At 39.8% G+C, this 20,311-nt stretch overlaps 1 protein-coding gene across 5 annotated transcripts in view; it reads right to left on the minus strand.

Annotated features, from left to right (window-relative positions):
- The window catches only part of LOC107679978 (ankyrin repeat domain-containing protein SOWAHC-like), an 83,157-nt gene that overhangs the window by 38,262 nt on the left and 24,584 nt on the right, over window positions 1–20,311 (minus strand). For 3 of the 5 annotated variants that reach the window (XM_016475713.1, XM_016475712.1, XM_016475715.1), the window contains exons 4-5: window positions 18,146–18,322; window positions 2,252–2,311 (exon numbers count right to left, since the gene is read on the minus strand). In XM_016475713.1, the coding sequence (XP_016331199.1) occupies window positions 2,252–2,311; window positions 18,146–18,322 (237 nt within the window). Of the gene's footprint in view, window positions 1–2,251; window positions 2,312–17,048; window positions 17,222–18,145; window positions 18,323–20,311 lie in introns of those variants that run through there. The other 2 variants (XR_001633105.1, XR_001633106.1) reach the window with 2 other exon arrangements.

Here is a 20,311-nt window from a genome sequence, read left to right on the forward strand (position 1 = left end):
TATTCACCTGTGGTCCCTGTGGGTACCAAGGTCAGCGAATTTGCGCTGGGGCGGTGGGAAGGTTACGACCTTTGCGTAGTGTTTGTCTGTCACACGGCCGCTTGCCAACATTGGCTACGTCACGGGGTTGTGACAGGGTTCAGGTTGTGGCGCTTTCCAGGGCCCCATAATGTCGTCACGACATAACTCGTAGTGACCGAAAGATAGGGAACGTCTCAGTTACGTACGTAACCCTCGTTCCCTAATGGAGGGAACGGAGACGTTATGTCCCCTTGCCACAACCTCGAACCATCGCTGGCGGCCAGGGACAAGTTCTCGGCTCCTCAGCGTAAAACCTGAAGAGTGGATGCACCTGTCGCCTATTTATACCCGTATGCACGGGGAGTGGCTCAGGTATGCAAAATCCACTAGCCAAATTTCATTGGCGTTTTCTCTTAAAGTCAGAGATGATTGGGGCTCCCAAGTGAATCCCCATAATGTCATCACGACATAACGTCTCCATTCCCTCCATCAGGGAATGAGGGTTATGTACGTAACCGAGACGTTCTATAATGACTCTCGGAAGATTTTAGCATTGTAATGGATATGGCAATGTTAATGTATTTGGTCTTGGCGGAATAGATCTGCTACGCTGCTGCTGTTATTGGTTATTGCTGTCGAAGTACAGGAACTTACTACTGCAAATACATACTCCGATTCACTGCTGTGAGTATTTAAGACATACTGCTGCTGCACAATTAGCATATATAATAACCCGTAGGAGATCTATTGTATACAGGTGGAGCTGGGGAAGGTGGAGGGTTTCAGAGGAACTCTGAAAATGCGGTGCAAAATGCTCAAGTGAACGCTAACTAGCCATTTAAATGTAAAGCAGCAAGCTCATTGGCTGCATATGCAACATGAAACTGTGAATATCATCAGTTTCAATTATTAAGGACCCATCAGCCTGCGCCATCTAGAGTTTCATGACAGAAATTGGCATTTCCATGTTCAAAATTTGTTAGTATTGTGTAATTACAATATAATATACAACAATTCAATCTACACCTTTGTAAGTGAAATAAAGATGTAAAAATGTCATTTAGAACAAGCATGACATCGAAATTATGACTTCTCAACTCATAAATACAGACGTTCCAGGAAGACCTGAACGTCATAAACAGCCAATGACCACTGACTTCAAATCATACACAAACTTTCTAAAAGTGGCACATTTGAGGTTTTGAATACGTGCAAACACAGGTGTGAGATTTGAGAGCAATGCTATTAGCTAATTCGCTATGTCATCAGCAAAATATGAATAGATTTTGGTCTGTTTCTCACACAAGGCTATCATATGGCCTCAGAAAATGCATAATATAGCACACAAGTCATATAAGTTAATTTTATTCCGCTTTTATGGTGCTTTTGTGATTGGCTTTTAAAGCTTGACACATCCAGGTCACTGTAAGCTTGTGTTGAAGTGTAAACACTCAAATGCTTTCTGTAACCAACACATTAATAACATCACAAAAGTGGAAAAAACAGTACAGCAATTAATCAGACATATCTGTGAGACTATAAGGCTCACTAAAATGAAACAGCATCTTTCTGAAATGCTGTAAAGATGCTTCAGAAATGAGCTATATGTGCATGTTGAGGGTTTCTCAGCTGGCCGTGTTGTGTTGTCTCTCGCTGGGTGTGTATTAATGAGCTTTTCCCTTCATCAATGACACTCAGGGTCGCGAGGCTGACGGCAAAGTTCACAGCCTGTTTACAGCTCAGGCGAGAGATGCTCTCCCTATCTCCCTATCGTGGAGGTGGTGTCACCTCCACGATAATTAAAAAACGCAAGCGTTCACTGAGGGGGCTGTCCTTCAACCGCCTGCATGCTGTTCTGGGAGAAGACTGTTTGTATACTCTGCAAGGAAATGCTTTGAGAAAAAAGCCTGAAATAGAGCTCAGTCCTCTTCCCAAAACACTGTGTGGTATGGTTTATTGATTTATGGTACTAGCGGTTCCTGCTGTGTCATATACAATACAGAGTGATGTAATACAATGTAACATAACCACATTTGATGATTTTGTATATACTGTTTGTAATGTTTTTTTTTTTCATTTTATGTTACTTTGGATAACAGTGTCTGCTAAACTAATAAATAAATAAATGCATTGCCGCCTAACTCGTACATAAATTACCACTGGAGTAATTAAACCTTAAAATACCACATAAATAATTAGATAGCATTGATTGATTGATCGATTGAAATACCATAACTGAAGATGCGGCGATGCTCCGAGTGTCTTCCTCAGGTCCCTCCTGTTCATCACTCTGTACAACACATAAAAAGACAGTTAACTCAAAATGCAATAGTATTGTACCAATATTAGTAATATTTCAAAGGGCTCATTTGTAAATCACATAGAGGTACTATGTAAAAAACTAACCTTCATAAAGCCTGTCTATTGAAATTAAACTGTAAAAACGACTAGTGCAGGAATATTTGTGGTTATGACATCACAACCATGAGCTCATTAACATATGACAACCCTAATTTGCATTTACATTTTGATAGGACAAGAGCAAAAATGGTCTGATTGATTATAAGGGTCAGGGTGGAAAATAGTCATGAAACGTATATGATAATTATGACTGTTTTTGGTGTAAAAACCTTGACTAACATTAGAGAAAATGACAGATAATTCTGTGCTTGTACAGCTTGTATGATGCCACTCAAGTGCTCATCTCTCTGTGTCTCATTATGTGGAGCCTCCTGATGTTATGATGGACATCCAGACACTACAGGAAATGTGAGATAAATGGCAGATGAGCAATCACTGGAGAATATAGCGGAAACAAGGGATTTCACTTTCTCAAACTCACATTCTTTATTCATAACTATAATAAAGTTGAGTATTACTATAACTAACATTCATTATTGCTGTTTGTTAGTAAAATATCACTATTGCTTAAGGTTAATGTGAACAAAAATATAATCAACCTAATTCCCCTTTTTTTTCTCCAAAGGTTTATGTCAATTTAGTTTGTATGAGGTCTGCACTTTTAAAGTAGTTCTGACTCTGAAATTTTGATCTTTCAATCCACTTTTGTACAATTTCATCACGATTTGTATAAAATTGTACGATTTATAGGAAAGGAAGTGACGTGTGGCCAATTATGGTGACCCATACTTGGAATTTGAGCTCTGCATTTAACCCATACAAGTGCACACACAGACACACACACGGAGCAGTTGGGGGTTCGGTGCCTTGCTCAAGGCTCTCACCTCAGTCGTGGTATTGAAGGTGGAAAAGATCACTGGTCATTCACTCCCTCCACCGACAATCCCTGCCGGACCTGAGACTCGAACCCGCAACCTTTGGGTTACAAGTCCAACTCTCTAACCATTAGGCCACAACTGCCCTAAATATGATATTTACATTTACATTTAATCATTTGACTGTACATATGACGTTTACATTTACATTTATTAATTTAACATAAACTTTGAGTTAAAGCGAGGATGAACTGCATTCGAAGTTAGTGTACAATGCAAATGAACACACACCTGTGAGCATGCATGTGAATTTCACAACTTTGACACATATTTGCAGGCCAACCAATAGCAAGCCTCTTGATTCCGCAGTGACCTTTGACTGACAAAGATTCGTAACTTAGCAAAAAAGCAAAGCTCATTGTGCTGGTTTCTACTGTAACACTACATTTCAGTATTATAATGGTATTTTGTCACCTCCTTTCCTGCTTTGTTTTGCCTGTGAAATGTTGCATAGCGACGGTAAATGTGGCCCTTTAGGGGCGTTCACACAGAACACATTTTTGCATTCTATTGCGCTATTTGCACAATATCCATTGTTTTCTATGTAAACACTCACTATATTAATTGTGTTAGCATCTTTTGCAGTGTCTTGCGCATGACATGGCATTCTAAAAATGCAGCGTTCAAGTTAAAAATAATTAATTTTAATTTTAAAGACAGAAAAACAGTGACGGCTTCCCTTGTGGTGGCACTGAGAAGGCAACACATTTGAGCTTATAAGCTGTTTTAACATTTGAACTCTGTTTTCACATATCTGTGTAGATTATATTTTAGACAGTGCAGTTCAGTGTCAGCATTCAAAATACAAAAAACTGTGGTATTACACTGGTTTTGTCTTTTAAACTAAAGGTGTCTTATTCTTTACAGTGTTTCTAGCATGTGATTAATATGACTTCAGGCATGAACAAAAAGAAAAGTAATTCTGTGATTAAAAGCCCAGAGCTAAACATGGGAATAGTACATTTTTATTCATAATCTATGAGATTTAGTGGGCCATTTGCATATCTAAATGATTTACATATGGTACAGAGACCCTCTAGTCATAAATAATTTAATATCACAACATTTCCTGAAGGAGTAGCTCATCAGGGCCACATTTAACTTTAATTACTCTTTTAAAATCACAGTTATGATTCAATAACTCGCTCGCAAAAATAAATGTACCTCAACAGATTACTAAAATGGAAATAATAGCAGTGGACAAAAAAACAGACAGAGGAATGGGGGAGGGAGAAAGAGAGAAGGATGGATAGAAGAGGCGCCAATGAAGAAACACCATACATGTGTATGAGTGTGTGTTTTAGTAAAGAAAAACACATCCATGCGTTACAGTGATTTTACAATGGGTGAGAAATTGTCTTAGGTACAGCAACACACACACACACACACACACAAAAAGAAGAAAACAACTTTATTCAACAATTTATTCTCTTCCATGTCAGTCTTTGACGCGTGTTCACGAGAGTATCTTGACGCATGCGTGAGGGTGCTGCTGATGCAGGAGCCGGGGTACTGACGTAGAAAGCAGATGCGCTATGTCTTGTTTAGAAGCAGAGGAATAACAATATGGTTAAACCACTGATGTCACATGGACTATTTTTTAACGATGTCCTTACTACCTTTCTGGGCCTTGAACATTTCAGTTGTGTCGCAGTCTATGCAGAGTCAGAAAGCTCTCAGATTTCATCAAAAACATCTTAATTTGTATTCTGAAGATGAACAAAGGTCTTATGGGTTTGGAATGACGTGAGGGTGAGAAATTAATGACAGAATTGTCATTTTTGGTTGAACTATCCCTTTAAACAGAATATATTTTCTGCTAATCAGGATTAGTTCACCCAAAAATGAAAATTCTATCATCATTTACTCACCCTCACATCGTTCCAAACCTGCAAGACTTTCATTTATCTTCAGGCACAAATTAAGTTAATAAAATCTGAAGATTTCTGTCTAGCTAATGATAGGTAATCAAAACTTTCAAGCTCCAAAAAGGCCATTATGGCATTGTAAATGAAGTCCATATGAATCCAGTGATTTGATCCACATTTTTTAGAGTAATATCTTTGTGTAAATAAAAAATAATAATAATACTCGAAGGAATAAACCATAACTATTTAGAAAATTAAATACTTGAAGCTTGAAAAAGTCTACCATTACGAGCGTCACGTAACAACAAAACGACACCCCCGAAGCATCTGAGAGCGATAATCAGGTCCCCAAAATGCAATGTGATTCATCTTATACTAATTAAAAACCTTGCACAGCAACATTAACATATTAATTGAGGTTCAAGCATAGGGCTGTTATGATGAGGAAATTCAAATGAGTCTTTCAGGAACAGAATAGAAATTGTGGAAACAGAGGGGTGAAGATAACACACACACACATACACACTGCTCTTGTACAAATGGCCTTATCTCCAACAGAGGCTCATATGTGTGTGATCTGGCACATCACCCACTTCCATTATCAGACGGCATTTAGAAATGAAAAACCCATTTACTCCCATTTACATCCCATCTGCCTGTGGGAGAAAGATCTCTTGCCCCACAATGTTCCCCGGCATTGTCAAAGTGACAGGATGGCGTGCAAGGTCACCCGAAACCTCTCACTGCGCTTGTTCGAAGAGGCAAGCAACAACGGTTTACTGGCTAGTCATTTAAGAAGGCCCATTTTCTCATTTGGTAATGTGTTATCTCTTACATATATGTGTGTATTGAAGAAGGAGTGGCTAAACACTGATGTTTTAGTTAAGAGAAAATGACTTGGCTCCACCTGACACCAACAGTTTCATGGAGTCGTAGGTTTAGGCCATTGATCTGGAATATAAAGAAACATCGTAACTTCTTTCTACCAGGGGTGGCAGTGAGGTCAGGCTCGGATAAGCATGAAATCACAGGATAAAGGAAGAATATCTGTTGTTTCAGCCTTGATTACTACCACGGCTGCCCTAATATTTTCTTTCAGCAGGATGTTAGTGGGGATGTCATTGCAATACAAGATGTTTTGCTTGTAAAGCCTGCTATACACTGTACGATTTTTTATTTGTTTGTTTTTTTTAGAATTTCTTTAACATCTAGTCATTCCAGCGATTCACTGTTGACAAAGTCGGTCGCACACCAAACGTGACTTTCTGTATGTGCGTTTCTTAAGCAAAAGTGGATAAAGTTCACTTCATTAATGAACAATGTGTTGTTAATGAGTTTGCAAACTTAAAAAAAAAAAAAAACACCATCTTTGTATATTATAATATATTACTGAAAATGCACAAATATGCACTCTTCCAGCCTAGCTTGAAGTCAGTATTTATATAAATAACAATTTGGGTCAAATCTCCACTGAAGGTTAAGATTCACCACAAAGAGCATTGTTATTGGTGAACATGTCGACTTAGGCCATCAAACACTCACGATTGTGCCCTACGACAATAGAAATCCTTTACAATCCCAGAAATTTGTCTCAGACAGCAAAATTATACAGTGTGCACCAGGCTTAAGGCATCAGTGGAAGGTAAAAGGCAGTGAGATTGATAGGTGGCAGTTAGTTTGTAATTGAATGGATCTTTTCCATTCTAATAATGTTATTTTGAAGATTTCTGTATAATTTTAAATATTGTGTCAGACAGACAACGTCTTTAATGTTGATAAATGTTTGCATATTGTTATCTCAAGCTAAATTAATATATATTAACACTTGCTGGGATAGAATTGTGGCAAACTGGTTTGATGGTAACAGGGTTGACTCTGAAATGAACTGAGTGTCTTCAGAAAAGTTTTGATTGCATTTCAACTTTATCTGATGGGAGCGTTCATGAGCGCAGCGCTGCTTTGTTTACAGCCATTACTGGGGAAACCGTTATATTTCCGACAAAGCGCCTCCTACTGGCAGAAAATCAATTTGGATTTTCAAAAAGCTTGTCTGCTGTTTCTCCCATCCACACATATAACCCTGTTTTAAATTAATATAATAATTCCTCTTTCGGTGTTCGGCCGAATAAGCAGAAGAAAAAAAAAAAAAAATGAATAAATTGTACCAAACAATGGTGTGACCAAATAGAGGTGTGCGCTAATGCAGCAGACATGTCTGCAGTGTGGAAGCATTTAAAACTCTCAGAGAAAAACACAAAAATCATTACAAGCACCAACAGCGAGAGACTGTTTAGGACTGCATCGCATGTCTCCGGTGAGAAGAGAAGGGCGGCTGTTGCTGGTTACAGTATGATGATTGAAATCGCGAAATGGCCTTAAACAATTCGTAAAGAAACTGCAGAATGTTGTTTTCTAATACACGCACAAATTGCATGTATTCAAACAGCCCTGCACGAGCTCGTTAGCCAGGGATCAAAGTTCAAATCGTCTTAAAAAAGTCTTAAATTTGATTTTAAAAATCCTGCAGACAGATGTAGCTTTGCACACTGCCAACAACTAGAATGATTTTGATCAGGATTTTAGTGTTCATAACAGTCTCTCTCAACTTGTTATATTTTACAGTTTGTCCGCTAATATAAGATTTTGTAGGCTTTGCATACTGTGCACCCCTCAAAAGACTGAAATCACACACACACACATAACAAATCCCAATTGTACCCCTGCTAATAAGCTACTGATTAATAGTGAGAATTGGTCCCTAAACTAGTGTTGCCAAAAATGCGTATAATCAAATCAAAGTCAAAGTCAAAGTTTATTTATAAAGCAATTGTTTAGAAACAACAAGTGTTTACCAAAGTGCTGTACAAGCATGAATAAGGCAATATCACAAATAGAATAACAAAGTTAAATATATTATGAAATATTATAAAATATTATAAAATAAAATAAAATAAAATAAAATAGCAGCTCTCACGCCGTGTTAAACGCCATACTATAAAAGTAGGTTTTTAAGCTAGACTTAAAAACAGTAAGTGTTTGGGCCTTTCTAACATGTAAAGGCAGATTATTCCAAACTCTAGGGCCCACCACTGCAAACGCACGGTCACTCCTGCTCTTCAGCCTTACATGAGGGACAGCTAACAATGAATGGTCAGCGGACCTATGTCCCCTCGACAGAGCATATGGCTGTATTAAGTCTGAGAGGTATGTCGGTGCCAGACCATTTATTTAAAAATGGACAGGAAGCCAGTGAAGAGAGGCCAAAATGGGAGTAATATGTTCCCGCTTTTGTGTTTTTGTGTTAGCAAACGAGCTGCAGCATTCTGAACCATCTGCAGTCTGGTGAGGGAGGCCTGACTAATGCCTACATAAAGTGCATTACAGTAGTCAAGACGGGATGAAATAAAAATGTTTATAATTCTTTCAAAATCTTTAAAAGACAGAAAAGTTTTAATCTTAGAAAGTTGCCTCAGCTGGAAAATGGGAGTAATATGTTCCCGCTTTCGTGTTCCCGTTAGCGAATGAGCTGCACCATTCTGAACCATCTGCAGTCCGTTGAGGGAGGCCTGACTAATGCCTACATAAAGTGCATTACAGTAGTCAAGACGGGATGAAATAAAAATGTTTATAATTCTTTCAAAATCTTTAAAAGACAGAAAAGTTTTAATCTTAGAAAGTTGCCTCAGCTGGAAAAAACTAGATTTAATTACCAAATTAATCTGTTTATCCAGTTTTAAAACCATTATCCATTGAAACACCCAAGTTATTCACAGAGGGCTTCAAAAATTGTTTTAAAACATCTAAATCCAGGTCAGGAGACCCACAGGCACCCCCAGGAGTAAACAATATAACTTCCATCCTCGTTACAAAAAAAAAAAAAAAAAAAGTACTGCCACCCAGGCTTTAATTTCCTCAAGGCAACACAAAAGTGACGCTAAATAATTTGGATGTTTTTGTTTCAATGGCAGATATAACTGTGTATCATCTGCATAACAATACTTCCTGAAAATGGATCCTAGAGGAAGTATATATAAAGAAAATAGAATAGGCCCCAAAATGGAGCCCTGGGGGACCCCACACGAGAAACACGCAGAAGAGGACATAAAATCCCCGAGGCGAATAGAAAAGCTTTTGCCAGACAAATATGATCGAAACCACTCCAACACAGTACCCTTAATGCCGACACAATGCTCCATGCGAGAGATCAAGATGTTATGGTCTACAGTGTCAAATGCAGCCATGAGATCTAGGAGCATAAGAACAGCATAGTCATCCGTGTCAGTGGCAAGAAGCAGATCATTAAAAACTTTCAATAGGGCTGTCTCAGTGCTGTGTAAGGATTTAAAACCAGACTGAAATACCTCATGGAGACCATGTAAATTAAAAAATGAGTACAGTTGTGTGAATACAACTTTCTCCAGTATCTTGGAGAGAAACAGGAGTTTTGAAATGGGCCTAAAATTTGCAAGGACCGATGAATCCAAATTATGTTTTTTAATCACTGGTTCCACAATTGCATGTTTAAACATATAGATTTTTTAATAATCGATAATTTACTATACAATTAGTAACAGGGTTAACATTTTAAAGCAAAATCCTAGAAGGAGCTCTATCGTCATGCATAACCAAAATATCATCCACCTAGTCCGAGCTCAAAAAGTATGATTAGACAATGTTAAGGCTTGTTCACACCAAATGTTGCATGCCATCACTGTGCATTTAATTTAATTTAATTTAATAAAAAAATATATAATTTTCACTTTTTATCTCACAATCCTGACTTTTTTCTTTTTATCAATTGCGATTTTACATCATTCAGAATTGCGTGATATAAACTCACAATTATGACTCTTTTTCTCATAATTGCAATCTATAAACTCTCAATTGCTAGAAAAAAAACTCACAATTGTTAGAAAATAGTCTTTTCCCCCCTCAGAATTAGACTTTATTACATGGCAATTGCGAGTTTATATCTCACAATTCTAAGAAAAGAAGTCAGAATTGCGATTTGTGAACTCACAATTGTGAGAAATAAAGTCAGAATTGTAAGAAAAAAGTCACAGTTACCTTATTTTATTTTTTATTCAGTAGCGAAAACAGTCTTCCATAAATCTCTTCCATTGTACTGCATCACTTCCATTGTACTCACACTTTTTTAGGCAACAGTGAATAGCAGAGGAAGAATGGTACGGGCTCTGTCTCTGTACTCTTGTATTTGTTTTCTTTGATAAACACAGCGAATTTAAAATCTGAACAGCTGTTTGAAAAAAAAAAATGTAAATACCATTTAACTTAATTTCTTCTCCATGACAAGCAGGTGTTATAAACAGAAATGTGCGCAACGCTTCCTTTATGTACTACTCTATTTCTGATTTTTCATAAGTGCCACCTACTGTCAGAGAGTGACTTTAAATTTTAATTCATCTGGTGTTACTTCGTATTGGTCCGAACAGACAAATCGGATGCAAATATTTGACTGAATATCCATGCCAGACATTTATGTTGATTAAAAAAATGCATATTAAAAATAAAACACAGAATAAAATGTATTTTCAATGATAACATACTGTACGTTATGCCATAAATACTCTTCAAAGAACTGAACTCATATTGAACTCGGATCACTCAACGAGAGTGTGTGACACCATAGAAGGCAACAAACAAATCATGCTTAAACCTGTAACCGGCTGTGTATGTCAACCCAAATCAAGAGGTCTAAAAACGTGCTAAGATCTGACACAGGAGGGCAGGCCGGGCTGACCTCATCAGCGGGGTGACCATCCTCACTGTACATCTAAGACATTCACTGAGCCAGGACAAGCAGGAGCCTCTAAGAGGATTACAAAAGACAAGCTGAGAAAACATGATGAGCCAAAGCCAGAGATGCACTTGAGTATGTAATGATGAGCATATGCTGTTTGATCAAATGAAACCCGGAGCTACTAAAGAGAATTGGATTTTTTAAATGTCTTAATATGTGCTTGCCTATTAAAAACTTGCAAACACAATATAATGTTGTGTGTGGCTGCCAGGGAGTTGCAAGGGTTGTTAAGTTAAATGAAACCCGGAGCTACTAAAGAGAATTGGATTTTAATCTTAATATGTGCTTGCCTATTAAAAACTTGCAAACACAATATAATGTTGTGTGTGGCTGCCAGGGAGTTGCAAGGGTTGTTAAGTTGTTATGCCGTTGGTAAGTTATTCAGAGTGATTATTAGTGTGATGCTGTTTGGTTGGCAGAGGGAATTAGTTTAATGTCAGGTTCACACTGCAGGATTTTAGCCGAGATTTTGTGGAAATTGCCGACAAATGCCCTGAAATCAGAGGCAAATCGATTCTCATTCATGCGAGTGACAATTGCGTAGTGAATTGTCAAAGACGCGATCTAAAGCTCACACTGTGCGATTTTGGCCACGATTTGGTCGTCTGAGACAAATTTAGAAAATCCGAAAAGATTCCTATAATCCTAGGCTAAAATCTGTAGTCTTTGATCACTGGTTTGACATGTTCACCGACAGCCGATAATAGCCATTGCGATCAAATTTGACCTCAGACGAAATTATGGCAGTGTCAGAAGATTTGCCGCAGAGTCTTGCAGTGTGAAGCCTCCTACGACAAACGTCAAACTGTCTTCGTTTTTCAAGACAAGCCATGATCAAAATTAATGCTAGAGATGTCTTCTAACTGCCATAAACTCCAGCGCTCCCGTCCTCCGCTCACGGGATTCATATGTCGCCTTTGCTATGATAAACACCGGTTGCTCCGCTGTTTTCATGTGGGTGTGTAGTGCTGATTACACTATTCTTCTTAAATACGCCGGTATTGCTGTCATTCATATACTTTAAATGATAGCCAACATTACAGCCCCGCGTTTAATGCAGCTCGCAGTCACTGAACGTGTACGGGTTGATAATGTAAAAACTCCAAGTTTTCTTGCACGCACCTGTTTTTAATGCATCTGGACTGTCGTACAGTCTGACATTAATGACAACTGAGATCCCACAGTGTGACATGATCATCATGTTCATACAGTCTGACAAGCAACAATCGTAAAGGACTATTAAAAATCGCACAGTGTGTGCCTGCTTAAGAGAAGCACCAATGCGTCGCCGATGCCCGTGAGATATTTGGCATGTTAAATATCTGGACCTGTCGGTGACTCATAGTACTGCAGTGTGAAATGTGCTTTGACTGGAAATGACATTGCGACAACCTACAGCCATTAAGAGAGCACGACACAGGGCAAGGGAAAGTCATAATAGACCTGTAACAGAACAACGGCAAGCAACCATTCTCTCCTTCATATAGTTCTGTGTTAGTTTTTTTCCACTGCAGTGTACAGACAACTTGGATTGCAAGTTCCCCTTCTAGGGAACTCCACGCTGTGCCCCCTAGGGGGCACATTGGGGAATGCAGCCAGCATGACCTGTGTCTGAAGCACGTGTGAAACAACACCAATCCTATTGGTTCACATGGCCCACGACATCATAGGCGGGTGCCCGGAAGTATAAAAGGGCACCTGCTGAATACGTCACCAACTTTTGTTGTCTTCGGAGCCATCTGTTTGAAGTGCGTGTGAGAGACCAAGGCAGGTGAGCGTTGTGGAAAGCGTGTGCCTCCGTGCCCAAGGTTTCTGACACTTGAGGACACACACGATCTATGCGTCATGTAGGGCTTGCATAGACTAGTCGAGTGATCGACTATTTTAACCACTAGTCGGCGCTGTCGGAAACAATCAACTACTCGAGTGTGCATTAACATTACAGGATGCCAAATCCCATCTCGCTGATTTATTGCACGACTGCGAGACAAAGCATTCAGAAACTTCAGGTGAGCTAATAATCCATAGTAAACGTTACTTTGTTTTTTTTTAACCACTTCTTGATGCATATTTCACTGTCACAACAGGTGAACAGGAGGTTGCCGACTGCAGCATGACAACCAAAGCGTTGCCCAGTGAGGATAAAAAACCAAGACTCGAGGCTGATCTCGAGGAGCTCTTTGGATGTAACTACAAAAGCCACAATCCTATGACAAAGCAGCCAACTACCAATGAAGATGAGATTCAAGATTATTTTCAGATGCCTGACATTCCCACCATGGGGAATCCTCTCGAATGGTGGGCATGTAATGAACACCAGTTTCCTTGGCTATCCAAGCTGGCTAAATCATATCTTGCTGTCCCTGCCACCAGTAGGCTACACCAAGTGAAATAATTTTTCCTTGGCCGGCAACACCGTCACCATGTTCACCGACAGCCGATAATAGCCATTGCGATCAAATTTGACCTCAGACGAAATTATGGCAGTGTCAGAAGATTTGCCGCAGAGTCTTGCAGTGTGAAGCCTCCTACGACAAACGTCAAACTGTCTTCGTTTTTCAAGACAAGCCATGATCAAAATTAATGCTAGAGATGTCTTCTAACTGCCATAAACTCCAGCGCTCCCGTCCTCCGCTCACGGGATTCATATGTCGCCTTTGCTATGATAAACACCGGTTGCTCCGCTGTTTTCATGTGGGTGTGTAGTGCTGATTACACTATTCTTCTTAAATACGCCGGTATTGCTGTCATTCATATACTTTAAATGATAGCCAACATTACAGCCCCGCGTTTAATGCAGCTCGCAGTCACTGAACGTGTACGGGTTGATAATGTAAAAACTCCAAGTTTTCTTGCACGCACCTGTTTTTAATGCATCTGGACTGTCGTACAGTCTGACATTAATGACAACTGAGATCCCACAGTGTGACATGATCATCATGTTCATACAGTCTGACAAGCAACAATCGTAAAGGACTATTAAAAATCGCACAGTGTGTGCCTGCTTAAGAGAAGCACCAATGCGTCGCCGATGCCCGTGAGATATTTGGCATGTTAAATATCTGGACCTGTCGGTGACTCATAGTACTGCAGTGTGAAATGTGCTTTGACTGGAAATGACATTGCGACAACCTACAGCCATTAAGAGAGCACGACACAGGGCAAGGGAAAGTCATAATAGACCTGTAACAGAACAACGGCAAGCAACCATTCTCTCCTTCATATAGTTCTGTGTTAGTTTTTTTCCACTGCAGTGTACAGACAACTTGGATTGCAAGTTCCCCTTCTAGGGAACTCCACGCTGTGCCCCCTAGGGGGCACATTGGGGAATGCAGCCAGCATGACCTGTGTCTGAAGCACGTGTGAAACAACACCAATCCTATTGGTTCACATGGCCCACGACATCATAGGCGGGTGCCCGGAAGTATAAAAGGGCACCTGCTGAATACGTCACCAACTTTTGTTGTCTTCGGAGCCATCTGTTTGAAGTGCGTGTGAGAGACCAAGGCAGGTGAGCGTTGTGGAAAGCGTGTGCCTCCGTGCCCAAGGTTTCTGACACTTGAGGACACACACGATCTATGCGTCATGTAGGGCTTGCATAGACTAGTCGAGTGATCGACTATTTTAACCACTAGTCGGCGCTGTCGGAAACAATCAACTACTCGAGTGTGCATTAACATTACAGGATGCCAAATCCCATCTCGCTGATTTATTGCACGACTGCGAGACAAAGCATTCAGAAACTTCAGGTGAGCTAATAATCCATAGTAAACGTTACTTTGTTTTTTTTTAACCACTTCTTGATGCATATTTCACTGTCACAACAGGTGAACAGGAGGTTGCCGACTGCAGCATGACAACCAAAGCGTTGCCCAGTGAGGATAAAAAACCAAGACTCGAGGCTGATCTCGAGGAGCTCTTTGGATGTAACTACAAAAGCCACAATCCTATGACAAAGCAGCCAACTACCAATGAAGATGAGATTCAAGATTATTTTCAGATGCCTGACATTCCCACCATGGGGAATCCTCTCGAATGGTGGGCATGTAATGAACACCAGTTTCCTTGGCTATCCAAGCTGGCTAAATCATATCTTGCTGTCCCTGCCACCAGTAGGCTACACCAAGTGAAATAATTTTTCCTTGGCCGGCAACACCGTCACAAGGCAAAGATCAAGCCTGCATCCCTCTCACGTCGATGCGCTTATATTTCTGAATGCAAACCAGCAATCCATGAGCTCGACTAAAGACTGTGTGTGGCGAGAGGACGATAGCAGCGATGACTTGTGTTAGTCTATATAAACGTTCAAGCCTGCTGAAGTAAGATTCAATTTGTTCTTGTTATTACGGTTGAAAACTTGGTAAATATCAAATGATTAAATGAAATTTACTCATGTTTTAACTGTTTTACTAACGTTTTAATTAGTTTTATGAATATACTGTACCTGCTAGCTCAGTGACTGCTCCCCTTCTTTGGGTCTTTGAGTAGCCGTCTCCTCGAGCCCTTGCCTACAAAGTGCTATCTCCCCTGCTAGGGTTGTAAGTAGATAGCCCACTCTCTGTGGTCTGGGCAGCTCTGCAGGAAGGTCTTGCCTGGCCATCTAGGCTAGCTGTGTATTGTTATTCTGATCTACAAGCCTTCATAAGACCTTGAGGAAATAGCTATCTGAGGATAGCTGTGTTCTAGCTCAGCAGTTACTCTCATTACCTGGGATTTAAGTAGCGATCTCTTGAGCTCCTCTAGAGGCTTTCTAGTGTAGCCTCTTCAGTGGTCTTGTGTATCCAGGCTAGTATTGCTCACATAGCATAGCTATCTGATGATAGCTGTGCTCTTAACTTGGGTGTTATGTTCCCCTTGATCTAAATCGTGTTCCCCCATTTCTGCCAGGTTATGTGAGCAGCCCGTGGCGTCAGTGGCCTGGCCCCTTTCTGTGGAAAGGCCTGGTGTGTGTCTGTCGCTTCCTTGGTGCTCCCCCACCAGTTGGACAGGCATGCGCCTCGGCACAGCGTGGTTGGATTTTGTTCCCCAATGTGCCCCCTAGGGGGGCGCAGCGTGGAATTCCCTAGAAGAGGAACGTCTCAGGTTACGCATGTAACCATGGTTCCCCGAGAGGGAACGAGACGCTGCGCCCCCTCGCCATGCCTTAGGCCTGCCTGTTTACGTCTCCTTCAGACAACTAAGTTGGTGATGTATTCAGCAGGTGCACTTTTATACTTCCGGGCACCCGCCTATGATGTCATGGGCCATGTGGACCAATAGGATTGATGTTGTTTCACACATGTTTCAGACATGCTGGCTGCATTCCCCGATGTTCCCCCTAGGGGGCGCAGCGTCTTGTTCCCTCTCGGGAAACCATGGTTACATGCATAACCTGAGACGTTTTTTGTGGGCCACCTTTTTTTGCCACTTTTTTTCTAAGCAACAGTGAATAGCAGAGGAAGAATCTGGTACCGGCTCTGTCTCTGTACTCTTGTATTTGTATTTCATTGATTAACACACAATGAATATAAAAATCCGAACAGATGTTTGAAAACATGAATACCATTTAACGGAAATTTGTGCAAGACTTCCTTTGTTTACCACTGTATTTCTGCTTTTCCATAAGCGCCACCTACTGTCAGAGAGTGAATTTGCATTTTCATTCATCTGATGTTACTTCGCATTGATCTGGACAGACAAATCGGATGCAAACATTTGACTGAATTTTCATGCCAGACATTCATGTTGATTTTTTAAAAAAAATCACTAATTTAAGCCTGTCCCTCAATGAGAGTCTGTGACACCATAGAAGGCAACAAACAAATCATGCTTAAACCTGTAACCGGCTGTGTATGTCAACCCAAATCAAGAGGTCTAAAAACGTGCTAAGATCTGACAATCCAATCTGTCATGTAATGTGCACACAACAGTAACTAGATAGTTAAGATAGTTAACCCCAGACAGTCATGCAGTGTGAAAAGAGCAGCGATCCAACGACTTTGAAAATCATGCAGTGAGAATCCAGCATAGGATAAAAAAGACATTGTTTGTGTGTTTACTAACTTTGCATGAGATGGCAGCTTCACTGAGCAGAGATACGGTGTCACTCTTTAAGGACAGCAGGTCGCTGCTGCTGAGTTCAGTGCCATCGCTGGGACTCGCATTGCGACTGGAATCACTGTGAATCATGTCCTCAAGCATCACAGATAAATGTATGTCCTCCGCCTGGTCTGTTGAGACCTGAAATACACAAATACACATTCAAAATGTCAGCAAAAATAGAGAAATTATACACTGAATTCATGTTACTCTTCTGTGGTGCACTTTTATACTTCCGGGCACCCGCCTATGATGTCATGGGCCATGTGGACCAATAGGATTGATGTTGTTTCACACATGTTTCAGACATGCTGGCTGCATTCCCCGATGTTCCCCCTAGGGGGCGCAGCGTCTTGTTCCCTCTCGGGAAACCATGGTTACATGCATAACCTGAGACGTTTTTTGTGGGCCACCTTTTTTTGCCACTTTTTTTCTAAGCAACAGTGAATAGCAGAGGAAGAATCTGGTACCGGCTCTGTCTCTGTACTCTTGTATTTGTATTTCATTGATTAACACACAATGAATATAAAAATCCGAACAGATGTTTGAAAACATGAATACCATTTAACGGAAATTTGTGCAAGACTTCCTTTGTTTACCACTGTATTTCTGCTTTTCCATAAGCGCCACCTACTGTCAGAGAGTGAATTTGCATTTTCATTCATCTGATGTTACTTCGCATTGATCTGGACAGACAAATCGGATGCAAACATTTGACTGAATTTTCATGCCAGACATTCATGTTGATTTTTAAAAAAAAATCACTAATTTAAGCCTGTCCCTCAATGAGAGTCTGTGACACCATAGAAGGCAACAAACAAATCATGCTTAAACCTGTAACCGGCTGTGTATGTCAACCCAAATCAAGAGGTCTAAAAACGTGCTAAGATCTGACAATCCAATCTGTCATGTAATGTGCACACAACAGTAACTAGATAGTTAAGATAGTTAACCCCAGACAGTCATGCAGTGTGAAAAGAGCAGCGATCCAACGACTTTGAAAATCATGCAGTGAGAATCCAGCATAGGATAAAAAAGACATTGTTTGTGTGTTTACTAACTTTGCATGAGATGGCAGCTTCACTGAGCAGAGATACGGTGTCACTCTTTAAGGACAGCAGGTCGCTGCTGCTGAGTTCAGTGCCATCGCTGGGACTCGCATTGCGACTGGAATCACTGTGAATCATGTCCTCAAGCATCACAGATAAATGTATGTCCTCCGCCTGGTCTGTTGAGACCTGAAATACACAAATACACATTCAAAATGTCAGCAAAAATAGAGAAATTATACACTGAATTCATGTTACTCTTCTGTTTCTATTCTATTTAATTCTGTTTCTATTCATACCTGTTACTATCTAAAATTAACATTTAGCAAATTAAATGCAACATACTGTATTTAAACTTAAAAGTTGGCATGAAATGAACATTCTTGCTTCTTGAGAGTTGTGATGGTTTCAGCAGTTCAAGTGGAGGTTGGCAGCTCATTCCACCAGAGAGGAGCAGAGAAGGTGAAGGTTTTGGAAACCAACATGTGAACGAGGCGTCACTCATTCAGTGACCGTGTATTTTGTGGATGGATGTAAATGGATGTTATAAATATTATTGTGAATGATTCATTGATTGTATATTTTTTTCAGATATGACATTATATTATAATTATTATATTATAATAATTATATTATTTTGATCTCTTCTCTCATGTCACAATAGAGAATACGATTGCAATTTCCATTTCATGCCGACTTCAAATTGTAATAGATCCTCCAATGAAAATGACCGGCTTTTTCTTTCTTTCTTTCTTTCTTTCTTTCTTTCTTTTTCTTTCTTTCTTTCTTTGTTTCTTTTTTTTTGTGACATATGCTGAACAATCATGCATTCCTGCTTAAACCCTACCACTCCACTTTCGACTATAAGCTCACGTTCATTTCTGAATGCAATGAACATGTCAAAAACCGCTCAACAAGCAATGGAAGGAGCAAAGTCCCTGTCTTACATTTTCAACATTATCTTTATTGATAATCCATTACACTGATATAAGTGTTACGTTCAAAGGTATTGTTTTCCCCTGAGAAACTGTGCGTTCACTCACAAACCATTTGCGTTCACTCACAAACCATTTGTGTTCGTCAAACTTTCTATTCTCTTACAAAATATTTGCGTTCTCTTGCAAAACTATTTCCCTTGAGAAATGTTGTGTTTGCTCACAAAAGCAATGAAATACAGTTTTCCAATACTTTTACAAATATGTTGTGAGTGAACGCAAAGTTTCTCAGCTGAACACAAACATTTTGCGAGAGAATGCAAAAGCATTGAAATATAAATATATATTAAAATACTGTTCATCAAAACGATGGACACTATTTTGAATGATCTAGTTTAGGTGCTTACTTTGAATTATCAGTCTAGGTGCTAACAGATCAAATGAATATTTTCAAAAAACAATTCAAACAAGAATAGTGCAGAACCAGTGTGATTCTCAACACATCAACACAGATCCTCAACATGAAACAAACCTCAGCGATCAATTTCAATAGAACATGAAGTCTTTCAGCTCTCCATGACATCTCTTAAAATTCCCTTATGTGAAGCTATTTATCATATAAAACAATTATTTTGCAGACATGATGCGAGTTACATTCGTTTGTGCCATGGAAGAGAATGAAAAGACTCGTCTTACTTGTTGCATGCAATTAAAGTCCAACAAAAAGACACAGGAAACAGTTTAATATCTCATAGAGACTGTAATTACCCGGTGAGAGTCCCATGGGACCTCATTACTGAAACACTCTCATCACACAAATCGCTTATAAAAACACTCTCCTCCAGCAGTAAAGCACACACACACTCGAGCCATTCAATAAAAGAGACACATCAATCAGTCCAGTGCAGTCCACTCTTGAGAAACAGCACTGCTGCATCTTTACATAATTATGACACCAATTTACACTATAAAATGGCCTAACCCTCTTACTGACAGCAATCAGAATAAAGTTGATTGATAATCACAAATAAAGTAACGATGAGAGGACTCAAAAATAGACATCTACATTTTGTCCCCCCCCCCCAAAAAAAAAAAAAACACCAAGAAGCAATCTTTTTTCATGTTGAGTATTCAATATGAAATATTTTTGTGAAATTATTTTTATGACAATTAAAAATATTTGCCTGCCAAATTGTTAGTACCATATTGTACAGTCAGGACAGGTCTGGGGGGGGGGGGGGGG

The sequence above is a fragment of the Sinocyclocheilus anshuiensis genome, unplaced genomic scaffold (genome assembly GCF_001515605.1).
Source record: "Sinocyclocheilus anshuiensis isolate Anshui unplaced genomic scaffold, SAMN03320099.WGS_v1.1 scaffold528, whole genome shotgun sequence".
Taxonomy (NCBI): domain Eukaryota; kingdom Metazoa; phylum Chordata; class Actinopteri; order Cypriniformes; family Cyprinidae; genus Sinocyclocheilus; species Sinocyclocheilus anshuiensis.